The sequence below is a fragment of the Gobius niger genome, assembly GCF_951799975.1.
Source record: "Gobius niger genome assembly, chromosome: 2".
Taxonomy (NCBI): domain Eukaryota; kingdom Metazoa; phylum Chordata; class Actinopteri; order Gobiiformes; family Gobiidae; genus Gobius; species Gobius niger.
In genome coordinates this window covers 36,220,368-36,246,967 of record NC_136853.1, presented here as the reverse complement: position 1 = coordinate 36,246,967, position 26,600 = coordinate 36,220,368, and the positions used below count along the sequence as shown (strand labels likewise).

The window sequence follows — 26,600 nt, the reverse complement described above, 5'->3', positions numbered from 1 at the left end:
TAACAGTTCAGGTATTAAGGGGACCTCTTAAATTAATACCTGATTGATTTTCTAAAATGTATTGTTTATTTGTTCTATGCTTTCATTTCAGAATACATAAAGGCATTAAACAACATAATTTTCAATAAAACTGGAAACATTGGGGTGTTCTAAAACTTTAGTGTACTTTAGCCTAGTGCATACTTTAAGTTGTATGTCCTTTTAGTGGACCAGCGGTTTTCAAGATTAGGTCATATTTAACACATTGAGTGCCAAAAACATAAAAACTCATTTTTGTGTTGTTTTTTAAGATTATTATTATTATTACAAAACTAAACACTCTAATACACCTTATGTGCGATTTTGGTAGCTCTGTGATGAACAGAAGTGAAATAAATGACGATCAAAAAGTCACGATCTGGATATTTCATTTATATTATTGCGTTTCTTCTCTTTTCTTTTTTTAGTCTGAGGGGACGTGATGTTGCATAGTGAACAGCTGTAAACCCGACACTTCTCTCTCGACCTCTGAAGCACGTTTGACAAAGCAAGTTTTTGAATAGTTAAAATCAGTCCAAGGACGGCTGAGAAACATCCTTCTTCAATCCGAGAACCAGGCTGTTTAAATGCACACGCAATAATGAGCGAAAGCGATCGATAACACGCGGTGTTTCAAAATGTGTCAACAGTGTTGTCCTTGAAAATTTACTTGAAACAAATATATTTAGGTATTTGCCTCTTCCCATAGCATCAGTGTCCGTCCAGAGAGGAGAGAGGAGGAGAGGAGTTAATCAGAAAGGAGAGTGTTCCATAAAACACTAATTATCTCCGAATCTAGAAAAAAGAAAAATTACCCCCTGTTTAGCTTAGATTTCTCAGGAACCGAGGCACCTAGAATTAAACTGTTTTCACCTACGGAGAGCTCAGAGTCTCGTCTTTCAAACGAAAGACCCAAAACAGCGCGGCACTCAATGTGTTAAACTAATCTAACAAGATAAAAGGCAGACAGTATATAACCTTGTTTACAATAGCATTTATTCATAATTAGTTCATTATTACTTTGTGAATAACTTGTTTCTAAATGTTCCTCACAATGTATTGCGCACAGTAAAGTATCTATTTATTGATGATGAAATGACTGTTGACTAAATACTGAATGTGTGAAATATAACCATTTAGTTGGGAGTATAGAGACTAAGGCATTTTGTATATGGTGCAATTGTAGAGTATAGAAAGATGAACCAAACTTTATCAGGTCAGGTTTATGCTCTGTACATGGGATATTTTTTATTTCCTTAACCAGGAGTCCCTCAGAGATTCTGAACCTCTTTTACGTGGGAATCCTGATCGCAGAGACAACCCCTATTTATTGATTTCAGATTGGTAAGAGTCATACAAATGCGAAGGGAGCGGTTCACTATACATTGAAAAAAAAAATGTGTTAATTGAACATTATTTCACACATTCAGTATGTTTTACTCTCTTTGCTCAAATGCATGTCAACAAAACCCACTGTAAACCTCATGTTGAACTTTTCTCACAGCATTGATTCATTTGTGTTGTTTACTAACTAACATTATTACCGCAGTAGGGAAACAAATAGTGGGTGTAATTTCAGTTACATTCAGGCCAAACTAAGCCTACCATGTGTCCCTTTTTATTACATGGGCCATTTGTGATTGATTGCTGTAGTTGTTTTGGGGAGTTTGTCAACCGTGGTTACATTTTTCCACCCCTCATTGATGAAACACTTGGAACACTTTCAAGGAATAATAGTGCCTGTGTTTTGTGACGGTGCCTGTATTGGGCATTTTAGAGTAAATCCTATGTTAATGTGCTGTGCCATTTAATTTATTTATTTTGACACAATTTATAAATATGTTTTCATTTGTGTCTTCTTCCATAGCCTTATGTACAAAGAGCTCAGCAAGTTGTATAAATTTGGTGTTTGTTTTTTTTGTGTTTTCTGGTATTTTGTAAAAACCTGTTTACACATTGGTTCTATGTAGCAGATGCTTTTTAGACTACGCAGCACTTTTTCTGTTTTTGCAAACCGGTCACTTACACTGTCAATCGAGACCGTAGTATTTTTGAAAATAAAAAGACCTATTCTTTAACACAATGCAGAGTCATCAAAAAATGTACAGCAGATATAAGTGAATGCATTGTGTTGCAAAACCCAAGTTCTGCAAGTTTCTTAAAGGAACAGGCCACCGTTTTTCCGTACTGAGATATGTTCTTACCTGAGTTTAGACAAGTTGATGCGTCTGGTCTTTACGTGTGCACTCAGTCACGCAAAAAGACCGAAGATGTTGTTAGCGTTTAGCCTCCTCTCCTCTATTCGCTACTTGCGCAATACCATAACGCATTGCGCCTTGGGTGGTTCGCTGCTGTAAACAATATGGCATTGCGAGCTGTCATCGAAGAGACTAATATTAATCTTCCAAATACCATAACAAAAATATCCAATTCCACTAAACCAAAGCTTAAGAAAATCTGTACCTTTTTATCTATTGATTTTGAAAAGTCGATCAGGAAAAAAAGCTCCCGTTAACCTCGTGTGCATCGCTTTGTAGTTCCGGATTACGTTTTTGATTGTTGGAGCAATTACGAGCACAGCAGAAGTTGTTTTTCATCATTGTTTGGCTATAGCTTCACTCGCACTCAAAGGCTTCCAGGTCGTAGCTACCCCCCCAAGGCCCAAAGCATTATGGGTTATGTGCAAGTAGTGAATGGGGCCAAACGGGGGTGAAGTTTGAAGCGACCAAGCTCTTCCACGTTTCCCCTTTAATATCTTCACATAACTGCGTGGACGGCGAAGTGCTCCTCAGGTGTTATCAGGCCTTACAATATAGTACCCCCTTTTTATCCGCTTAGAAAATCGACATGTTTAATTTCGTGTAACTATACTTGGATCATGTAACTACTCATGTATTTACACAGGGAAAACGTGGAAGGGCTTGGTCACTTCCACCCCTTATTTGGCTCCATAGAGGAGAGGAGGCTAAATGCTAACAACACATTTTTGGTCTTTTTGCATGACTGTGCGCACACACAAAGACCAGGCAGGTACACATCAACTCGTCTAAGCTCAGGTAAGAACATATCTCAGTATGGCATCAACAATAAGAAGAGGAGATTCTCCACTGGTCTGTCTAGTATACCATGGTCAGTGAGTATTTCAGTGCTTGGTGTATATTATTTTAATGTAACCTCACGTAGGTAGTGGGGAAATCGTTCTATAGCCTATAACTCCACTGCAGCTGTTCTTATACTAACAGTAAACACAGTGGGGGACCTAGTTTCTAAAGCAATGTAAAAGAGAAATAAACAGTGTTGCCCTGGACCTAAAAGATCCCCCAGACCGTGAACAGGCACGAATTGACTGTTTTAGGTGTGGGATCATGATACAAAGGAATTAAACAAGTCCACTGCCATGTCATGGTGTTCCAGACTCCACATTGTGCGTTAAAATGATGTGATGCATACTGTAGCTCCTCTTTGTTCAACCCTCATTCCTTTATTTAAACTTGTTTCTCAAACTGTTACGCGTTCATAAGCCTACAACAGAATTAATCGCAGCACAGTAAAACAAACACTTGGATAATTTTATATGCAGAGATGGATATCTATTTACGTAACTATTTATGTATATTATTATGTTCGAACACGAAACTGTTCTCGTCCTGCCCATTGATTTTGAGCTTGTGATTGTTTGAATGTAAAGGATTTTATTTTTATTTTTATGGAAATGTACTTGCGTTGTAAATTAAAACCTGACTGGAGTAGTTTTGTATTTAAAAAAAAAAAGGTATAACAGGTCTAGCTATTCTGTCGTGTTGCAGATTGTGAACTTAATGACGTCCTAACCAAATATTCAATGTGGTTATTTCCGGCTGCACACCTTTGGAAAGTAATGTCCTTTTATGTGGTTTTCTATGTGACCCAAATCTATGTGTTTCTACAGTTTTAGTTGATTGTCGTCAAAGCATACATAAAAAATATTGTTGAAGCTGTAAATGTTTTACTAGACTTTATATTGAGTAAATATCTTGACAATGTAACAAGGAAAGGAATAAAATATTGCAGAATTAACTACTGAAAGCATTGGTTTTTTGTCAACAATAATTAACAAATATATTAACTTAAGAATAAAGACAAAGTATGCAACTTCTATGTGCTTGATGGAAATTTCACATGCACAAGAACTTATTTTAACACTTAAATTGCCCCAATTTTCTGCTTTAGCAAGAGCAAGATGCCTGCAATATCCTGAAGTATTGACGCATCCTCTGAAGGTACTGCATTTGCGTTGGTTCCGGACTTGACATCTCTTTCTTCATCTCTTGTAGTTTTTAACACTGGGACACTTTCCTCACACCACCTTTCTTCACTTTGCTTAGCTATAAAGAAAACAAGACGTTAATAAAATAAACAGACGTCTGATACAAATGTATTATCTCGATAGCTTTTTGAAAAACTAATTTGAATTAAATGTCAGCATTTAGTTTAATGTTCAGTGTAATTAACATCAATATAACAATCTCTCCCTCTCTCCATATATACATATATATATGTGTATGTACTATGTATGTGTAGAGAAAGAATATCCCACAAATACACTGTACCTTATACTGTAAGCCTTTCTAACAAGGAATATAACAGCATGATCAACTACCTCTGTTATTTTCACGCATGAGACCGTCTTGATTGGATGTGAACGGCACATTTGCCTCCTTGCCATCAGTATGGACAGAGTTCCCCCTTGTGGACAAATATTGCACTGAAGTTTCCACAGGTGGACGGTACAGATGGAATATCGGTTTCAGTTCTGGTTCTGGCTGTAAATCACACTGGAGAGAAAAGTCACACTTCTCAGTTGCATTGGAACTGTCTGTTTGAGTTCCTATTTCATGTGTTTCGTAACATTTTGTCCAGCACTTGCACCGGATTTGCGGTACAGTTTTATGGGAGAGAGCATTTGACTGATTGCCACTTTGTTGATTATTTTTTGTATTAAGTTCATTCAGGCAATTTGAAATGTCTGCTCTGATGTTTAGTTGATGCTTAAAAGGCGGAGGTGGGCGTATTTGCCCAGAAGTCCCAAAATAGCTCTGAATAGACTCAGCACCAGTGTGATCCGTACTGAAGGTCTTTCCACGATCACAAATGCGTTCAGTCTCCTGAGAAGAAAAATAGTGTTGGTACAAATATATATAAATACCATATTGGTAACACTTTATAATAATGGTACATGAGTTCATGCATGATTTTCATGAACTTATGCATGAATTAATGTATGATTTCATGATTCATGCATTACTAAATCATGACTTCTCAGGAACAAACATGATTGCATGTTGGTTCATGGATGACTTCATCCCTGAATTAAACTTCTAACTACTCTGAATAAGAATATACATGAAAATCGTAATAATTCATCATGATCATGAGGATCACAAAGAATAAAAAAACGTTTTTAAATTGTTTTTTCCACACAAAAATTCCAATTGAGGAACAATTCAGAAATCATTGCTTCCTCTTCAGGACTAAGGCGGCCTTTAACAGGTTAAAATGTTCAGGGTAATGCGCCACTTTAGTTGAGGGGGACATAATTTGCAAGTATTTTTTTAATTAATCCATGAACCAACATGTAATCATGTTTGTTCCTGAGAAGTCATGATTTAGCAATGCATGAATGTGTCATGAAATAATGCATTAATTCATGTACCATTCATGTACCATTATTATGAAGTGTTACCATGAAGGGGAAGGAGAAGCAAAAATAAACGCAGAGTGAAAAGATTTTGAAAAATACTCTGGCACTAAACGAGATTAACTGTGTGTCTTACGTCATCACTTGAGTCTGAACCAAAGCATCTTGGGAAATACTGTCCTTCATCCAAAAGGGCGCTGCTATTTCCGGGACATGCTGAGAAACATATTAACTTCGATGAAGTGTTCATCAGAAGTGACAAATTGTATGAGTAGAAAACTTACCTGAGCTTGTGCCGGCACATGAGGGGGGCTTCAGGAAAAATACACAACAAAATTAACATAATGTAGAATTACGTTGCAATACTCATCATGTGTTGTAGTACTTACAAAGTCAGCATAAAGACACTTAGAGAACACACACCCATAAAAGAGAGCGCTTACCTCAGTGCTCTGTGTTTCTGCAACCATCCTGTAAATACACAAACCAGTCCTTTGCATATATTTAAAGGTTATAGTATGTAAATGCATGTAACTTACTGTGGCTTTACAGATGCGTCCCTTTTGAAAAGTATCGTTGACCTCACACCATCTTCCACCAGAGCTTTGGGGGCAAAAACACTGAATTATTACATTTTTCTAAACAAAACAACCACAGACAAGTGAAAACCCGACATTAGTCCAATTTTAGCGACCACCAATGTCACGCCTTACAGTAAATGTATTATATATTTTTTTTAAACATATTCTTATTTGCTCACAAAATTCTCCATTGTGGAAACTCCTCAACATGTTTTCTTGTAAATGCTCCTTCGATTGGTTCAGGCTGAAGTCCGATACTGGCACCTCGTTATCAGACTGGCTGAAAGCACTGGCCACATCATTAACATTTACTATTCCCTCTACCTCTCTGTAAAAAAAAAAGCATTTCTTTAGTTTAATCTCTCATAAAGCGGTTTGTCGAAGTCTATTATTGACGCCGGTCTCACAATGGACTTGATCTTCCAAACAGGATAGGAGAAGCTGAGGATGTCTCCAGTTGGGCCATATCTGCGACTCCGGACAAGACCTTTGAGATCATCATGTCTTTGGGCTGAGAGACAGAGAGGGGAGATATTTAACACTGGATGCAAACATTGATGGCCAATGCAGGTGTAATCTCCTGCCCAAGAAGACAAGTGTTAGGTGATATTTCGCTACCCTCTGAACATGGGGGTTTCATGAGCTTTTAAGTACATGTGTGAGTTAGTTTATACCACAGTATGCTCCAGCCCAAAGCTACCCGAGGGTTGTGTGCAGGGGGGAGCAGGCTCTGACTGGAGTTCACTGCCCCGTTCTCCTGCAGAACAACAAACAAGACAATCTATCAATCAGAAATAAATGATAGAATAATGAGTGAGTGAATGAATGAGAGTGTCTGACCAACTCCTTGTCCTGAGAAGGCTGGTGAGGTAAAGGTCGAGCTGAGGGCATCTTGAGCACATGGGGCATAATCTGAGGCGCTGTTGTCAGAGAAAGCTGACTCTATCACTGGGGACAACTAAAGAGAGATGAAAAAAAATGGGGGGGGAAAAAGGTGTAAAGAGATAAAAAATTTAAATGAAGAGAATGTACATATGTCATAAATACCTGGGAAACATGTTTTCTTTTTCTTGTTAGACTGAAATATAGAGGAGAAAAGTAACAAATCATAATTACAAAGGACTCATCATATAAGAATAAACAATTCACACATGTTGGTGCCATGGTGGTAATAAAAAAAACATAGCCACACACTTTCATTCACTTTGGGCATAGCAGTGTTAATTTCGTCGACTAAAATATTTAGTCTTAATTTTAGTCAAAGTGATATTTTTGACGACTAAAATTGGACTAAAACAAAATTAAAAGTTTTTCATGAGACTAAAACTATGACTAAAATGTCCAGATATTTTAGTCGACTAAAATAAGACTAAATAAAAATGAAAGGGAGAGACTAAAATCATCCAAACTTCTATTGACCGTCTGAAAAAGCCTCAGATCATGTAAATTCTCTGCCAAATGAACAGGTTTGTGCTTTGTTCATGTGGAGCAGCTCCATGAAGCAGAGGAACAAGATTAAATATGATTATAATGAATATTATCAATGCAAAGTCGACTAAATTCATCTTAAATTTAGTCGACTAAGTTTACTTGCAATTTTAGTCGACTATAACTAGACTAAAATTGAAAAGATTTTTTTCGACTAAATCTCGACTAAAGACTAAAGACTAAAACTAAATAAAAATATGTTGTCAAAATTAACACTGGGGCATAGTAAAACATTTGTCTGGCAATGTATGATGCAGTAAATGCAAGTTCTACCTATATCTAGGCACACTCCCGGTCAGACAGCGCTGAGCCTGGACCAGAGCCTGGTTTTGTCTCAGTTTGGTGAGTGCTTTGCTTCCTTGGCTCAGAACAGACACTTTGGGAGGATCTGAAAAGAGAGGTCCCGTGCTTAAAACACAGCTAAAATTTGAGCAAAAGATGAATGTGGTCCTATATAGAGAAAAGTGTTTTGGGCAATATTTTGGACAGTATTTGAACAGTTTTGGTGAGGTGGGGAAAGAAAAACCTCGACTATTACTTTTCACGGTCTGAGGAAAAACACATCACCTCTCTTTTCTTTTTTGACAGCTATCTGATTGGCCATGTACAGTGAGAGAAAGTCCATGTTGCCAATAGTGGACACCTTTGGGATTGGTGAAGGCAGGCCGAAGTTCACCAACCTCTGCTGCATTTTGCTTTTCTCAAAAAATTCCTGTGAATCAAGAATGGGAAGAAAAATCAAATCAATTTTAAATAATTTAGCTTGAGGTCAAGTTAGACAGACGTTACCCTCTGCCTTTTTGCGTCATCTTTCACTAAAACTCGTCTTCTGTTAGGCCAAGAATAACGAACATATTTAGGCTATCCAAAATAGTGAACTGTATTTAAAACAATAAAATAAAATAAAAACAAGCAAAACTTACCTTGAACCACCAACCCAATTCATGTTAAAAGTGCAAAGAACACAGCAAACATAACATAAAAAAGGTAGCTCCGTTTTTGCTAACTTATGTTGGCTATGGTTGGCTAACGTTACGGCTATCTTTTCTAGCAATATCAATGTAAACAAACGTAAAATACGAAATAGTCTCAGAAAATTACTATAAGAGCTAACTCAACATCGTTTGATATATATATATTTTTTTTTAATACAAATTACTTGTTAATTTATTTAATCATTTTGGTTAAAAGAACGTGACCTGCGCGAGTCATCCGGGTATTTTACAGTCTATGGGTAGAAAGTGGGGGCGAAAATTTAAACTTTAACTTTAAATGAAATACTCGGGATGCCGTTATAGTGTGTGTGATCTACAGTCTATGGTGTGATCTCTGTAAAGTTAAACCATACGCTCTCATTCCATCTTTTATTATGAAGTCAGAAGTTCACTCGGCACCCGCGGTGTTACGCCGAATACTGCCTGACCTCCGAGTAAGGTATTCCCACGTACCATGAGCACGCGCAGCTGGAAAAAAAAAAAATCTCCTGCAGATAAAATAAAGTGTCAGTCAGCTATACATATTTAAATACAAACATAGGTAAGATTGTGGAAAAAACAGGCCTTGAATCCTCCTGTCTGTTGTAAAATAGTCACCGCTACAGTTTTCGGCATAACACCGGAAGTAGAGTTGCGATGTACGTTAAGCGTGCGGTTGCTTCGTGCGAGAAGCAGGATGTTGTAGTGGACTAGCGGTGCATGTAACAGGCTTGTTTCGCATCAGTGCGGCGTCAGGAGTTGCTGTGGGTCGATTTTCGGGGATGGCTGCTGTGAGGTCGATTAACAGAATCCACTAACATCCGAAAAATGGCCAACATCCTTGATGCTGCAGCCAAAGTGAAATGGGAGCGCACGACTGTGGCGAAGCGAGCCGTGTTTCTAGCGGCGGCCGCCTACGGAGTCAAAACGCTGTACCCCATCATCTGCAGGCAGCTGAGGAAGCGCAGCGAGCCCGTGATAAATGGACAGATTTCCAAGGCGGAGAATGGCTCTGTTTGCTCGGGGAATGCACAGGAGAAAAAGACATCACCGGGGGTAAATGCGGTGTTTTTTAGGCAAATGCTAGACCTTGGCAAAATCCTGTTTCCCAATCTCGTTTCAAAGGAATTGGGGTTGCTATCGCTTCACTCCGTGGCGCTCATATCCAGGACGTTTTTATCAATATATGTTGCCAGTTTGGACGGTAAGATAGTCAAAACTATTGTGGAAAAGAAGCCCAAGCGCTTCATCTTGCAGCTGATCAAGTGGCTGCTCATCGCCATCCCGGCCACCTTCGTCAACAGCGCCATCAGATTCTTGGAGTGCAAGCTGGCTCTGGCCTTCCGCACCCGGCTCGTGGACCATGCCTACCAGACCTACTTCACAGACCAAACCTACTACAGAGTCAGCAACATGGACGGTAGGCTGGCCAACCCGGACCAATCTTTGACCGAAGATGTCATGATGTTTTCCCAATCTGTGGCGCATCTCTACTCCAACCTCACCAAACCCATCCTGGACGTGATACTCACTTCCTACACCCTCATACAGACAGCCAGGTCCCGGGGGGCGAACGCCTCTGGGCCAACACTTCTGGCAGGACTAGTGGTGTTTGCTACAGCCAAGGTCCTCAGGGCATGTTCGCCGAAGTTTGGGAAGCTGGTGGCTGAGGAGGCGCACCGGAAGGGCTACCTGCGCTATGTGCACTCCAGGATCATTGCCAATGCCGAGGAAATAGCTTTCTACAGGGGGCACAAGGTATTTAAATCAATCAAATAAAGACTTGCAACTTAATTAAATCACATGGCATGTAAATCTATAGCAGGGAGTTGGAGTCACCAGCAGGATCAACGATCCTGCAGCCAGATCTCAAGTAATAACCAACATGTAGACTATTTATAACCTTTTTGACTCACTTCTTACTATTGTTTGGTAATACACTACATGAGTTGCCTATGTTGTAGTCATTTAAGTAGAGGTTCTCAAATTTAAAAAGTTCTCTCTTATAAATATTTCACCTTTTAAACATCATCTCATGAATTATTTTACCTTCAAAGAACCACAAGGATCAAGATCAAATCAGAAGTAAACAAAGTCTAAAACCTGAATTGAATTAAATTATGTTTGAACTAGTTATAAATCATGTAATAAGCAGAAATCACTTAGCTTGAATAAAAGCATAAATTAATGACTTAAATAAATTACCTATACTTTAAATTAATAAAGTCTAAAATTACAAATGACCCAGAGTACTACTGGAAGAAGCCCAAATGCCACGAATGGTTCCATAGTTTTAGAATCCGTGGATTCAAGTTTAGAAAAGATTATTCTCTTCGAGTACATGTGCAAAATAGGTGTTCATAATTAATCAGTTTATCAATTTATCGCCATCATGGGCTTGATCGATAAAAGGAAACTATGTAAAAATTAGAACAGAATAATAATATAAAAATATCACAAGTCAACATTGGCAGTGCAAGTTTACAGTCACAGTGCAGGTGATTGATAAAGTGGTTCTGATTCAGTGGTGATTTCACGTGAAATCACGTTCCAATTTTGCTAAATGAATTAATTAAAGAAATTGAGCAAAATCAGGTAAAACATTATGGGGTTAATTTATCATTTGTATAATTTACCACTTGATATTGCCTGTATCACAGTATTAACGTCTCAAATCTGATATGTAAATGACACAATGCTGCATGAGTAACACATTTGCAAATGACTCACTTGCTGATCCATTTTTGTACATCCAACTTATTTTGCACATGAGCAACACTTGGTAAATGAGTGAGTATTTTCTGCATGTTCTTATCACTGCACAGATGTGGGCACCACTGTATAGCTCTTGTGATGTCACTCAAATTATTATATTTTTATAACAAGCTGCATTATATGTGTTTAAGCATTAGTATAAGTATTCATAACATCTGAAGCTGTATTATGTGCACAGACAAAGATTGTAAATGAAATAGTGGAAACATTGATTTGGCGGATCTGCACACACCGGTTATTCTCCCACCAGGCCTAAACAAAGCGCGCTTTATTGGTCTAACAACAGTGTGTGTGGTGCAGGTGGAGATGCGTCAGCTGCAGAAGTGTTACCGAGCACTGGCCGAGCAGATGAACCTCATCCTGTCCAAACGCCTGTGGTACATCATGATCGAGCAGTTCCTCATGAAGTACGTGTGGAGCAGCAGTGGCCTCGTCATGGTGGCCGTGCCCATCATCACTGCGACCGGGTTTGCAGACAATGGTGAGCTGGCATTAAACATACAGCATTAATAGGTACAGTGAAATTTAGTGTTGGTTGAAAATCAAGTTATCCTCAAGTGATAGGAGAGAATATATTCCAGAGTGCTTATGTTCTACACAACGACTATAATTATACTGATAACAATAACAACATGGAAAATAAAAAACAAAACAGCAATTTTGCATCTCAAAATACTTGAGAATAGCAATAACAGGATTACATAATATGTCAAAGCAATATGTAAATAACATGTAAAAACATTGTAACAAAAACAAAACATGTAAAATACTATTACATTTTTAGTAAAATTGTGGAAATGTTAATAAAATAATACCTTTTTCACTGTAATATTTGTTAAGCTACAAGCTACACGGCCCCATGGTAGTGCACACTTCTGTTTTAAGCACATTTCTCACACAGCAGCCTCAGCAGCAGAGCTTCTTTCCTTTAGCACATGTTGAACCTCAAACTTTGCTCCCTGAATCTGTGCTGCGCAGATAGTGCCGATCGGCAGCCTCAGGTGATGGTGAGTGAGCGGACAGAGGCTTTCACCACGGCAAGAAACCTTCTGGCCTCAGGAGCCGACGCCATCGAGAGGATCATGTCCTCCTATAAAGAGGTACACACACAATTATTTGTTACATTCCATTCAGAACTAACTGTATGTCTATCCTGCAATAGTCATCGCAGCTACACAAATTCACCAAAGAATTATGATGTTAAGATTATTGTTGATATTGTATTGTATATTGTATTGTTGTTTGAAGCCTTCGGGACAAAAAAAAATCATACTTTTTGCCAATCCCAAAAAATCATACTTTTTGCCAATCCCCCCCCAATGAGGGGCTACAGCTACATTTCTTAAAAAGAAAAGCAGGTTGCAAAAATATGTAATATAAATGTGAAAAATGTGGGAAAAACTTTAAATAGGGCTGGGCAGAGGTTCTGCTAGATTCTTTTTTTTTGTCGGACACTTTGGGCGACTGGTTCCTAAAATTTCAACCAAACAAGAACTACCAGACTTAAAATATTTTAATGGATGTTATGTCATATTAACAACAATGCACCTATGGTTAGAGCTCTTCACAGGGGCTTTAATATGAGTGAGTGGGTGTAAAAACACATGAAAGAACTCCGATGTGAGAAAGATGGAATAACAGCTCAAAACACAAATTGAAACGTGCTCAGCCGCAGTGTCACGTCCCCTTATGCATCTGCACTTTAACTCAGATAGGCGGTGAACCTTATCGCTGTCTTCCTCCAGCTCCGTCCACGGTGTTTGCTGCACACCTGCCCTTCTTTAATATGACTTAGTGTGCGAAAGAAAAGCTTTGAATTCTCCCATCACTGAAATAAAAGTCAGCCTCGAGTGATTCACCATAGACCCAGCTCTGCCACACTCAAAGCGGCTTTGAATACTGGGAAACTCCCGGGACAAGCCGGGAAGAGCGGCTCTCAACACAGCCACACTCCTGCGCTTCTGGGAGGGGCCACTGCGAGGCTTCAGGTTGACTGAACAAGAACATTGTAATCAAATTTATTAGCTTTGAAGTTCTTAACACATCTTTATAAAAGCAAATGTAACCGTCCATTTCGAGTGTGCTGATGGTGCTTCAACTGCGCTTTGTAAAATAGAGGCGTAGTTAAAAAAAAAAGAAAAAATCTATAGAAATATTACACTTTTTTTAGATTTAGGAAAGGTCTGCCTCAAAAAACACTTTGTATTGTAGCCTATTTTCGGCCCTTTTGGAAAAAAATATTTTTACTGGTCATTCGCTTTTCAAACTGGTCAAAACCCAGCTACAGCCGACAAAGGAAAACCCTGGGGTAAAGCATTGTCAGCAACACCATGTTACAAAACATATCCTGACACATGAACCACAATACATTCTGACACACATATTTCAATACAGCGCCCGTATTGAAACATCTTGATTCATCCCACGTGAAAAAAATCTTGTTGTTTCTAGTAGATGTTTCATTGTGCTGAAGCCTTGCTGTAGTTGATGATAGTTAAAGTACAGTGTGAATGCCTGAACCTTTGCATACCACTGTCTGTTTGGGCGGTGCGGCTCGCAGATGTTTTGAATAAACCCTCGGGTCAAATAATCAAATGTGTTGAATTGTGTTGCCTTATTGTGATGCATGTGTGGGAAACACTGCTGGTCGGTACTGGTTATTTGAACTGATGTGTTTGTGAGACCAATGCATTTGTATTGTTGAATGGATGTTTGTGTGGCAGCTGCAGACAATGAGCCCAAGACAAAATTTCCCCGCATAAATAAAAGTTTATCAATCAGTCAATATGTCATACATGTTTGACCCATGACTTGGATTTGCAGATGAGCGACATTAACACTCAAGGGTTCATAAATGCTTTTTTATCAATGTACTAAAGGCTCTCCTGCTTTTACTGCACTTTAATGAGCTGGCACTGAATAAGAAAATTCACTGAATGGAAAGCCTTGTTCAGAATGAAAGCCAGAGCCTTGATCGCTCTTTGAATGTAAATCCTAAAAAAAAAAAAAAAAACAAGATTCATTCGTGCCCCCTCTCTCCCTCTCTCTCTCTGTACATTTTGATGTTCATTAGATTTGGCTGCAGCACATTTATTAAGAGACTGTATTGTTGACTAGAGCAACTGGTTTGTACTTGTCTGAAGGTTTTGATCGTATGCCCACTTTGAGTATTTTCCCCAGTATCTTTACAAAGCAAGGGTCAAGTGCATGTGATCTTTTGTCTGTGTGAGTTGAATGAGGACCTCAGACTTCTGCAAAGACAGAGAAACAGGCTTGAAGTTTTGAGCAATGTATTTGTGAGTAGTTGAGTTCCTCTTGTACTCAAACTTTGGTGTTGATGTGGTTTGGTGTTTAGTGTTTTTTCCCGAGAACCGTGTACTTCTTCATTCTGTTTCAGTTTCATTGATAGCACAACAGACAAAACTATAAGCATTGCGTATGCAGTGACGAGTGTCCGGCATCTGTTCTCGGAGAGACAGCTTCACATTGCTCAAATAGTTAAGTGCCTGGAGGAGAACATGAATTGGACTCTGTACAGCAGCAAGCCTCCACACGCTGTAGCCACAGGGACGGGACGTGCGAGTAGTGATTTAAGAAACTAGAGCACATTCCTGTTCCCATCCTTCCACTGAGTCACTGGCACATCCCTGTGACGTGTCCTGCTCCCTGCTTTTAATGCCTTAAAGTTAAAGATGTTCATGTTAAATATTGAGCCACACTATCATCGTGTACACCGATTTATGTCATTTGTCTGTATCCAATATCTTAGAAGAGAAAGTCCAGAGCCAGCTGAAATTATAGCATTTTGTCTTATTTTATTTTATGCAAAGTTAACATTTTTCTGGACATGAAAAGGTTGGAGGTGTGAAAACAAACATGCAAAATGTCCAATAAATCTTTACTTTAATCCTAGATCATTATATACATCGCATATTTCCAAACATACCTCATTAGTGATTGTGTAATACAGTACTCTTAGTATTGCATGTAAAATGTTCTGCTATTATCCATCAACCTGTTATCTGCCATTTTAGGGTTAGGGCTAAAGTTATTTTCTCCAATTATGCATATCCAAATCCCGAAGCGTATTGACAGGAGAGTTTACCAGTGTGACCTCATTTGAAAGCCAAGATGTGTGTAAGTGAAACACAACTTGCATCGCATTTGCCGTCTCTAATCATAACCCTAACTCCCTAACTTGGGGGGACGGCATGTAGCAGGTTTATACATATATATATTTATTCAACATCTTCAGAAACCAAATGCAGTAATTTCTGTATATTATTGTCCATGGCTACATCCAATGCTTTCTGTTGTCTCATATCCAAGGTTGTAACTGCCCAGTGTTGTGTCGTGATCCAGACTACACTGAACAGACCTCTGACTGTATTGTCTGTGAAGGAAGCCTCAGGGCAGAGAGTAGTTTGTTGATGCTGCTTTTGAAAACACAGAATTCGCTTCCTCTTTCTCCCCATCTCTGCCCGTCATGTCTGTGTAGGTCAGGCTGCAGCGGCCAGTGTGTGTGTGTTGTAAATGTGTGTGTGTGTGTGTGAAGTGGCCAGTAGCTCTCGGGGCTTATAGGCTCTCTTTGAATAATCCTCCATCTGTTGATCTTTAGGGCTGCACTTCTGTATCTCTTCACTCTCTCACATCATGAATGAACTCAGGGAAGCAGCAAACAGATGCCTCACTATATGCTGTTCATGAGTTGTTTTTGTTTGGTTCATTCATGCCGTATCTCCTGGATTCAGATCTGACTGCATCTCCAAATGTTTTATGCTAAAATAGAATTACTAATATGCTTCTTTTACTTACTTAAAAACAAAGAACGAACTGTGCTGATATATAACACGTGTTTGGCCTATCCGCTCCAATTCAAGGTCCTTTACTGAACTGCAATAAAGTTCATCTGCTCCACATGATGTCTGTAAATTCCCTGAACTGTGTTGTCTGAAGCTGTGTCAACAACTGTGCTTTGAGATGCCGCTTTTCTTTTCTTTTCTTTTTTTCCTGTTGTTTAGACCTATTTGAAAAGATTATATTTAATAAGTCTCCACAGAGAAATGATTACTTGTTTCATTTAAATTCAAGCCATGTCATCAGAATTAAAAATGGAGATAAAGAAAGTACGTACTCATAATGATTACTTAGAAGTGAATAATAAAACTTAGTTGTACGCATTGGATGGTTCTATGTTTCTATGACCCAACCAGGAGAGTGACCACAGTGCAAACACAGCTGATCTTTGGTCTCTGTCCCTCAGGTCACGGAGCTGGCGGGGTACACAGCCCGAGTGCACAACATGTTTGTGGTGTTTGAGGATGTGCAAAAGGGCATTTACAAACGCTCGTCGCTAACGGCAACTGAAGGGGGGGAGAAGAAGAGCAAGCCTGGGATTCACATCGATGGACCGCTGGAGATCAGGGGTATGGCTGAGTCCGCTCGGTTAATTATAAATACATATAAAGCATGATATGAATTGGAAAATAATATATTTTTTAAGCTTTTTGTACACACGTGTAAAAAATGTAAAATCTGTTTGAAAAAGTAGTTGATGATAAACTGATTAATATTAAAAACCCTGGCATGACTTTGTATTTTCGGGGATATATTAACCTGCTTTTTGGGTGAACAGAACAGAATAGTAGGTAGGACTGACTATGGAGAACTTTTTTCGTTCCAACACACCCCCATCCCCAGCATTATACTGTATTTCCCCAACAAAGATCTGCATAATGTTGCCTTGAGGCAACAAAGTGAAAAAGCACACTTTTAGTGTATAAATAAAAAACAAAAAACCTATGTAAACAATTTTAATGCTTCTTGACATATTCATGCACATTCACATTTTTATTTTATCCAGTTATTCCATTTTAAACCTGTACAAAAGTGATCATTATCTCACCTGTGCCACCTGTGACTCTGCGTTGTGAAAGGACGGCTCCACCCCCTCCACAAATGTCCCATTTTAGCCCCTGATTTCATTGGGCAGAAACATTGTATAAAGGTTTTTTTAAAAACCCAAAGGGCCAGTGTCAGAGCCACTCGGGTGGTTTGTCGCCTGAGGGAAACAGTATATCACACAGGGTTAATTTGGGTGAACATTTTCATTCAGAGCAGGCACCACAACTGAAATCAAGCCGATCTGATCTGTACCATGAAAGTAATTGTGACAATATATTTGAAAAGTCTGCATCTGAACAGGTCCTAACAGGTTTCCTAAATACAGAGTTATAGGGCAAACATCGATGAAGTTAAGCTAAGGGTTAAGACACAATACTTGCGTTTCTAAACCTTTATCCATAGAGATTATCCCATATCAGTGCCCACTGACTGAGTATGTGTAAATAATGCCTCTTATCTTCATGTTTGTCCAGGGGAAGCCATAGACGTCGACCAAGGCATTGTGTGTGAGAATGTGCCCATTATTACACCAAATGGAGATGTGGTGGTGTCCTGTTTGAACTTTAAGGTAATAAAAGCATGCACGTATTTCTACAATTCTGTATTACTTATAGCTATACATTAGTATTTCAGCACAGCAGTAATCCTTTAATCTGTTAAACCTGAAAGTGACTTTGAATGAAGAGCATTTCTATCACTACTGCACGTTCACAAGATGCTTTGTATTTGTCAGATCTCCAGAGTCTCATTAGGCGTTGCCTACATGCTGTGTTTTTCCACTTATTGTTATACCTTTGTGATCCATTACCCTAGTACATTATGGGACATAGTGTTTATTTTCTGTCTGAAATAAATACATAGTAGTGATATATTTTGATGTTTTGATGCATTGATTTGGGCCATGGTTTTGGTCGGGGGTGAGCGCACGTTTTTAAGCACAGGAAAGGAAGGACCGTTAGGAACCACAGCAGTGTAATATGGGGTAAACACTGTATTTATAAGTTCATATATATATATTCTGTTTTAAATTAGGGTCTTCAAGTCTTTATTTCCTAATGCAGTTATAATGCACTGACAGCACTATGACGTCTGTCTTCAGGTGGAGGAGAGCATGCACCTGTTGATCACAGGGCCAAACGGCTGTGGGAAAAGCTCTCTGTTCAGGATCCTGAGTGGTCTGTGGCCTGTCTATGGAGGACGCCTGCACAAACCCTCCCCTCAGCACATGTTCTACATCCCTCAAAGGTACAGACACGCCTTAATCAATATCAAGCAACGACTACGCACCACCGCCGACCTGGTTACTCCATATAACCCTTTGTAACGTAATCCAGTGTAACAGGAGCAGCTGGTGTGAAATGAGCTTCGGCTTAAGTTAAATATTTACAATCCAACCAGTCAGATGCTGTTTAATAACACAGCTACTTTGAAATAATAATCACAATACGTTAAAGATTCCAGAAAAAAAATAAAATAAAAATTGTCAGATCACAAGCTATTCAATATGTTCAGTTATTCTAAAACACAATTACCTCATTTGATTTTAAGGAATATTTACTATCTTGTATAATATTTTGTTGCTATACTGTACAAAAGACAAATAAACGTTGCTTAATTACTGCTATAGCTGAGCATGTATTATGTCTGCATTGACATGACATGTAACTTGCACATCCATTTAAACTGGCTTATGCTTAAATGTGAGATTTAAACAATTACAGTGACTAACCAGTCTTGTAAAAATAAATCAATAAAAAGTCTATGAACTGAAGATAACAGTTTGAACCTATAATCTTACATGTCCATTGAAATCTATACCAAGACTGCTGAAAGCTGCAGACTCAGGCGACCGTCTCCCACAGAGCAGTAAATATTTTATACATCGGATGAGAGAGCCACCTGGCAGCAGTAATACAATCCGGTACAGCTAACACGACATTAGAAACAACAGCAGCGTAATGTGTGTCGCTGCGTGTTTGTGTTTGTTACGTGAGTGTTGAAACAATGCACTTTTGTCTCTTCACTCCCGCTTTCAGCTGATTCTTGTGTTCAGTGTCTAAACCACTTTATGAAATGAGGCTCAGACAAAAGAGTGCTCAGAGGCAAATGTATGGTTGAGTGGTAGATGTGTTTCTGCCAGAGGTGGGAGCAACAAGCTATAAATACTCAAAGGACTTGAATAAAGATATAATTGATTATGTAATGTAAACAACATTGCCATATTGAGAACAGAACTCCATTAGCACATTTGGCAATAGATATTAAGGTATGTAAGTGTACTTCCTCTCACCAAGTAGAATCCAGACTTGGTTTGTAATAGCACACAATGTCTATAGGGCGTTGATTTGGAGCTAGAGCCAGTTGATGCTATATCACATGTGTCATGGTCAAGATGATTTAATGTGGCTCTTTGGGGAGCATGAATTCCTGAGCATGTCAAAAAAACAGTCAGCTTCCAGCCCCTTCCTGTGCTGAGTTATGGATTCTTAACGAAATCTCTAGTTTGCTCACTCCAGCCACTCAGGGGCAGCTTTAATTAAAATAAGGAAATAATTTCACGTGTATCCAGCAGAGGACACTGACATAATAAGAGATCAGGCTATAAACAGCTTATTATAGCCATGTGATAAATGGTCAGTCTGCCCCAGGGCGGCTGTGGCTACAATAGTAACTTACTCCCATCGAGTGTGGAGTATATGAATAATGAGAAAGTTTGAGAAACATGTGACACAGGCTGATAAAGCACAATAAGTGAAAGATGTTGTTGTTTATTAGGCCACAGTCCTTTACAATATATATGTGGCCCGCGGGGGCTGAATTTCGGCCCCCGACCCAAACGAGTTCAACACCCCTGTGCTATATGAATAATACACTTTTTGATCCTTCCTTGTTTGCTGTGCGCTGACCATGTCCTGTTTCTACAGGCCCTACATGTCCATGGGCTCACTGAGGGACCAGGTCATCTACCCAGACTCCTTGGAAGACATGGCAGCTCGAAGCCTCACTGACAAAGACCTGGAAGCCATTTTGGCCATAGTCAACCTCAACCACATCGTCACCAGAGAAGGAGGTGGGAAAATTAAACTCTTATCTTATTGTTAACAGAATGTCAAAGGTATGAGGCTAAAGTGTGCAAGTAAAAGCTTGACCAGAATCAGAATATTAAAATAAATAAATAAAAAGCAACATGGTAGACCAAGTTACTCATTGTGTATTTTTTGGTTGAAACACGGTTTGTATTTTGAAAAGTTCGTCTGTAAGAAAGAGAAAGGAGATAAGGCCAAAAAGTAACTGAAATGTAATGATTGTATACTGTTTATTAGGCTGGGATGCTGAGTTGGACTGGAAGGATGTTCTATCAGGAGGTGAAAAGCAGAGGATGGGGATGGCACGTATGTTTTATCACAAGTAAGTTCACATTGCAGATTTAAAGAACATAATGTCAATTACTATCTCCATATTGTGTATATATCAATTCTATTCTCTGTGTTCAGGCCTAAATATGCCTTGCTGGATGAGTGCACCAGTGCTGTGAGTATTGACGTAGAAGGAAAGATTTTCCAGACCGCCAAAGATGCCGGCATCTCCCTGCTGTCCATCACACACAGGCCCTCGCTGTGGTAAGAAGCTGGCGCATGTGAATCATAATAATCTCATAAGAATGAACCATAGATGACGTTGCTTAGTTCATCTACATTTCATTCAATTGTAAAATTGTGTCATGAACCAACATCTATGGATAATAATGTGACAGATAACCATATTACCAACTTATTTCTGTATAAAGGCATCTGTAATTTATAATGATGATTTATATTTTGGAATTAATGAGTATATGATTTAATATGTACAAATATATATGACTCAGAATATTCCATCAGGACCATGTTTGTGAACAGAACTGAAGATTTTTTGTGCGTACGAGCCGTCCAGACTGTTCTTAAGATTTGTTCTTACAGAGGAACGTTTTCACCTATAAACAAGTTTTGTGAATGGCAAAAATCTTCCTAAGAAGGCCTTAAAGCAGTACTAAGTAACTCTTGCCACTAGAGGTCATAAGCGCAACTGCAGGTGTCGTAGCAAGTTACGATTTTTTGACTTATTAATTGTTTGGAGAGTAAATACTACACTGACAGGAAAGGTGAAGGGAGAGGGGGATATTGTACATCCAATTATACAATGGAAATATTTCTTTTTCACTCAAACTTGGCTGTAAATACTGTTTAAAGTAACGTTAGCCCGCAGTTAGCTTTGCCCGTTAGCATGTTAGCTTCTTCTTCGTGATTCCATTAGTGTGTATTGGTGGCTCCAGTCCGGTGGCAGTCAAGTTGCAAACATGGTTTTCTGGCCAGAGACACCTGGGGGAGATGAAAGATTTATTAAGATAAACACGTTACTTAGTACTGCTTTAAAGGAGTTAGATGCAAGTTTGTCATTTTATGCTCACTACTGCCACCTCAGGTCTTATGCGTAACTGCAGCTTCTATATTAAGCTCGTGCATGACGGCACTTCGGACCCGAATTAACACCTTTTTGAGTGAGAGTGCAGGATTTTAGAGGCAGTTGTGGTGAACAGGTCTGAACTCATTCTACATATTAGGACATGGCTGGAACATGTAGGGGGATGAAAATACTTAGTTTTAACATTTTTAAACTCCGTATAGTCCCTGTAAGAACAAATTTGTGCTTGTGACCGTGTTGTGAACGGTCGTGAATGAGGCCCATTGTCCTTCCACAATTCTATCAAAATACAATTTAGTTTCACTTTATTTTTTCGTTTGAAAGAATTGCAAGTACCAATCCAGAGCTGAAGCTACTTCGACCTGCTCTTTCACAAGGCCACGCGGCTACTGAGGATGGGTGACGCTTATTAGACTTGACTGATTCTTTAAAAGCTTTGATATTGTTGACAGTGAAGTGGACGAGCATTATTTTCATTATTGTGCATGTATATTAATTCATCTTTAAAGGCACACTGTGTAGAATTTTACCCAATAAAAGCATTTTAAATACAAGCATTTATTTTATGACAGATATTTTCATCATTGAAAAATACCTCATAAATGTACAAACAAACATGGGCCTTTGCTGTGAGTGGCTCAGCTCTCATAAGACATGGCTGTAGCTTTACCAGGAGTGGGTACGTCTCCAGCTCGTCTCCATGGAGATGTGACCAAAGTCAGTAGAATTTGAGATTTCAATAGTTTAGGTCCTCATGCAAATCCATTCTTTGATTACTCACTGCAATAATAGTATTTTCTGTATTTTGTAGCCTGCTGATGGCGCCAGTATAGCCGAGTCCAAAATGTTTTTTTTTAGCAAATGTCGAAGAGAGAACAAATGACCCACGGTGAATTTCCCTTTACCCTTTCATTGTATCGATCCTATTCTTTGTGTCCCGTTCCCACAGGAAGTACCACACCCACCTGCTGCAGTTCGATGGGGAGGGCGGCTGGCGGTTCGAGCAGCTGGACACAGCCACGCGCCTCACACTCACGGAGGAGAAGCAGAGACTCGAGTCCCAGCTGGCCGGGATCCCTGAGATGCAAAACCGCCTTAATGAACTTTGCAAGATCCTGGGGGACGATTCTGTGCTCAAAACTGCAGAGGAGTGAGACAGACCCATAGACCTCGGAGGGCACACACAAAGGATTAGGAGGACAAGAAGACAAAGACTTGTTTTCACCCCAAGCATTCTCTCACTTTCCATACTTAAAGACAAGTTCTCACCGATCCCTTAATGAGTGGGGATCAAACACTTTAAACTGAAGGTGAGAGTGTGTGGTCTGAACAAATGACATTTTCATTTTATGTTTTATTTGCACGTTACTCCGGTTTTAGTGCACGGCTTTTTTTTTAACAGAACTTATGTCCTAATTAGGTTAAATTCATTCGAGTACATTTTAGGCATTTATTTACTATATTATTTACCTTTAATAATTCGCATGTTATGAAGTAAAATACTACTTGATATAGATTCTGAAAAAAATAACCAATTCTTGGACTGGCTCCAGGAGTACGCTAAATAAATTATTGTTCCCCCTCATGCCTTGATTTGTTCCTGGCATACTCTGTAGTACATTATCTGCTGCCACATATAAAAAAAACAGACTTATTTGGGCCTTTGCTGTGTCAGTGTCAGGCCTGCTCTTATTATGGCAGTGATTAGTAACGCAGCTCTGCCTCCACTGCTACGCTGTTCTGGTTTAATGAACAAATACAAAGGATACAGACCACGGTTCAAAGGAGGCAGCAGCAGCAGCAGAGGTCTCCGGAGGTGGGGGTCGCTCGCTGTCACATTTATACATGATGAACAGGTACACGGAGAGAGTTGGCATGTGTGATATAGGTCATTTTGGCTCCCTGCCTGTCATCTCAGTTGGCATTAAACACTTCTCTGGTTTGTCTGCAGGTAATGCTCCGGGACTGGGTTTTCTTTAGTGTCAGTTCTATCATTTATAAAGCACATGAACGGAAAATGCTTATCAGAATCACAGCACCAATCATTCCTATAAATAAAGACAACGCCTGTAGCAGCAAACAAGCTTTTAGGCAACTTGAAAACTATTAGATATAATGTCATAAATTTCCCACATAAGATGTGCACAAATGATAGTTTACCATTTTTTGTCCTTAGTTACTGAGGATACCAGCCAGTAAATGATACTGTGAAATAATATGTCAGGATGCTGACAATGTGTCTGTGTGCTGTGAGTGAAAAAGCAGCAATGATCAGGGTTGAACATACCTCAGAGTTGTAAGGTTGCATTCGAGAAAATGGGACTCAGGCTATCTCAAAGGAATTGGCGAATACTAAGCTGTTTTTTTTTTTGTTCAGTGACTTCTTTACTAACATGTCAATTGTTATTGCAGCCTTTAGTTCAAAAGAATGGACAATCAAAGCACCCATTAGCAATTTTCTGTAATGTACATAAACTAGCAACGCATTGTTAGTTTCTCTGCAGTATCCCTGTGCCATTTGTTTTCTAACTGGGTTGGCTCGTCATTCTTTTGAGCAAACTGCTTTAGATCATTAGGATGCAGCCCATGTCTGGTCAAGGTGACGGTTGCTAAGTCACAAGACAAAAGCTACACTTGAAGGGCTTGAGACTGGGACTCGTTTTTAGACCTTTTGTATGACCACTTTTTCAAAGTGTGTTAGTTTTGAGCATTAGATGACTTGATTTGTCACTTCTCTGTAATTTAACTTGTCCATAGCAGTAAATTAACAAATGATTAGACTTTGTGGCTAGATTTGATTAGATTTCTATATAAATCTGAAGAAAATATGTGGATCAATCAACAGTGAAAACATGAATTATGGTTCTGTTTTAATTTGCTTGATCTAAGTTCATTTTGAAGCTTAGTTATACCAGTCATGAATCTTCATTGGCTTTAGTACAAAGCTCAAACAGGCCTGTGTTGACGAATGGGGCGTCAGGAGGACTGTGCTGACACAGGTCAGATGAGCCTGACCCTCTAAATGATACAGAGTCCACTCACTGTCCCTGGACCTAAAGACAGACAGGAATCTATCTCTGTAACAATGCTTTAATAATGGATAACCTTTTGAGAGTAATGATGCAGCAGGTTTTCCCGACAGAGCTTTTCAATTGACTTCATTGAAACCTTAAATTCTTCTCCTTGTTCTACCTTTTTTTTTTCTGATCCATAAGAATTTTATTGTGATTCTTTTGTCCGTTTTCATTGCTTTGATTCATTTATATATATAATTTTTTTTTGTGTGTGTAATAATATCTACAAAACATCAAGTTTTTTTCAACACCCACTCAACAGAAAGAAAACACCATCAGAAACATAAGTTGTGCATTCACTCATGTGGTTTCCGGTGATGTTTATGTGGGGAAAACCAAACGGAAGATAAAACAAAGAATAAATGAACATTAATGTTCAGTACGCAGAAATGACAGGGAATATCCAGTAGCTGTACATTTTACTGATGCCCATCACGGCGTGTGCTCTGCATTTATGTGGGATAGATCAGGTCCCTCCTGTGAGAGGAGGCGACCATGATAAGCTTCAAAGAATGGCTTATAGACAAACTACCAGCTTTTGCACCCAAAGGACTTAACAGTGAGTTAGTCCTTAATATCTTTTAATAATTGTATTAAACTGTTTTTTTTTTATATAGTCATACATGTAGAAATGTATATAATGGAAGGTCTTTTTTGATCTGTGTTTTATGTCCATTTCATATACAGTATGTACTTCTGCTTCTATGTTGTACATATTTTTCATATGTTTTGGGCTGCTACTCACTTTTTTTGTTTTTGTTGTTTACGGAGAATATATTGTTGCCCTAGAATTGATGACTGACAACATCCTGTGGCGTAGTCAGCCACTCCCTATTTAAGATGGCTTTGCGCCATTGTCAGATCATTTGCCTGAGGAAGGCTAGAGGCCAGAGACTTTTCATACAAATTACTGGTCACTGCAAATAAGACAGACTGTCTGTGTTTGCTTTTTTTCTTTTTTATGCTCGGTCAGTTCATGAGTGGCTACTCCAACACACCTGTCCCTGAAAAGTTGTGTGAAGTACCTCTCTTAATACAATAAACACCTTTCTTTTTTGCTAATCTATTAGATGGGCATAGGCTGATAAACTACCGTGTTATATAGTAATGAAATCCTGCAAACAAAGCTTTTGAATAGAAAATATCCTTTTATTTTGTTGGTAAGAGATTGAATGTATCCATAGATGAGCATCTTTTTATTTCATGATGACAATGAACCCTTGTGATCAGGTCATTAAGGTCTATTATTTCTATTGTTATGATTAGATAAGACAGGTTTAGGTTGTGTAAAAATGACTGGGTAAATTATCTAGATTTTGAATTTGAATACATGTTCAAGATATGGTTATGAACACTCTGTACTTGAAGCATACTTTCATTGAACGAGCAGTTTCTTCAAATTACAGGTGCATCAGCAAAAAGTAAAATGCTGTATTTGAAAATCATGTGCTGAGCTCACTTTACCTTGAAAAATGGAAATGTATTTTCATGTAAATAAATAAGTGGAACCTCAAATGTATTTCTGTGATTTCACTGGCCATTTTTATTTTATTATTTGCCAACTCAACTTCAAAAGATTTCTTCAATTTAGTTATCATAAGTAGTAATTAATTGGTGCTTTAATTATGATAAATTAATACATGTACTT

At 38.8% G+C, this 26,600-nt stretch overlaps 3 protein-coding genes and 1 long non-coding RNA gene across 4 annotated transcripts; 1 reads left to right on the top strand and 3 right to left on the bottom strand.

The window, feature by feature from the left end:
- Positions 1-4,182: 4,182 nt before the first annotated feature.
- LOC306959508 lies at positions 4,183-5,913 on the bottom strand. Its single transcript, XR_013792623.1, has 3 exons — positions 5,832-5,913; positions 4,658-5,162; positions 4,183-4,382 (listed from the first exon to the last, which is right to left on the bottom strand). It is a non-coding gene; the product is annotated as an uncharacterized lncRNA (long non-coding RNA).
- Positions 5,914-5,975: 62 nt separating this feature from the next.
- LOC306959362 (uncharacterized protein) lies at positions 5,976-6,803 on the bottom strand (the record flags this gene model as incomplete). The annotated part of the gene is made up of 5 exons (XM_079551450.1): positions 6,684-6,803; positions 6,456-6,604; positions 6,235-6,298; positions 6,081-6,166; positions 5,976-6,007 (listed from the first exon to the last, which is right to left on the bottom strand). Exons 1-5 carry the CDS (start codon positions 6,776-6,778, stop codon positions 5,976-5,978), a joined length of 426 nt encoding a protein of 141 aa, XP_079407576.1. The 5' UTR covers positions 6,779-6,803.
- A 119-nt stretch (positions 6,804-6,922) lies between these two features.
- redic1 (regulator of DNA class I crossover intermediates 1) lies at positions 6,923-8,615 on the bottom strand (the record flags this gene model as incomplete). Its single annotated transcript, XM_079551449.1, has 6 exons — positions 8,554-8,615; positions 8,332-8,476; positions 8,038-8,152; positions 7,324-7,354; positions 7,121-7,234; positions 6,923-7,033 (listed from the first exon to the last, which is right to left on the bottom strand). Exons 2-6 carry the CDS (start codon positions 8,453-8,455, stop codon positions 6,923-6,925), a joined length of 495 nt encoding a protein of 164 aa, XP_079407575.1. The 5' UTR covers positions 8,456-8,476; positions 8,554-8,615.
- A 794-nt stretch (positions 8,616-9,409) lies between these two features.
- abcd2 (ATP-binding cassette, sub-family D (ALD), member 2) lies at positions 9,410-23,221 on the top strand. Its single transcript, XM_079551562.1, has 10 exons — positions 9,410-10,496; positions 11,814-11,994; positions 12,492-12,613; positions 16,777-16,939; positions 17,891-17,985; positions 18,517-18,662; positions 20,342-20,487; positions 20,741-20,825; positions 20,912-21,037; positions 22,828-23,221. Exons 1-10 carry the CDS (start codon positions 9,567-9,569, stop codon positions 23,030-23,032), a joined length of 2,199 nt encoding a protein of 732 aa, XP_079407688.1. The 5' UTR covers positions 9,410-9,566; the 3' UTR covers positions 23,033-23,221.
- Positions 23,222-26,600: the final 3,379 nt, after the last annotated feature.

What these genes read in the sequence shown, in the direction of transcription:
- abcd2 (XM_079551562.1), top strand. Translation starts at nt 9,567, where the DNA reads ATGGCCAACATCCTTGATGCTGCAGCCAAAGTGAAATGGGAGCGCACG. An exon ending in ATGTTCTACATCCCTCAAAG is followed by an intron (nt 18,663 to 20,341) that starts GTACAGACACGC and finishes CTGTTTCTACAG; the next exon opens with GCCCTACATGTCCATGGGCT. An exon ending in GCACGTATGTTTTATCACAA is followed by an intron (nt 20,826 to 20,911) that starts GTAAGTTCACAT and finishes CTCTGTGTTCAG; the next exon opens with GCCTAAATATGCCTTGCTGG.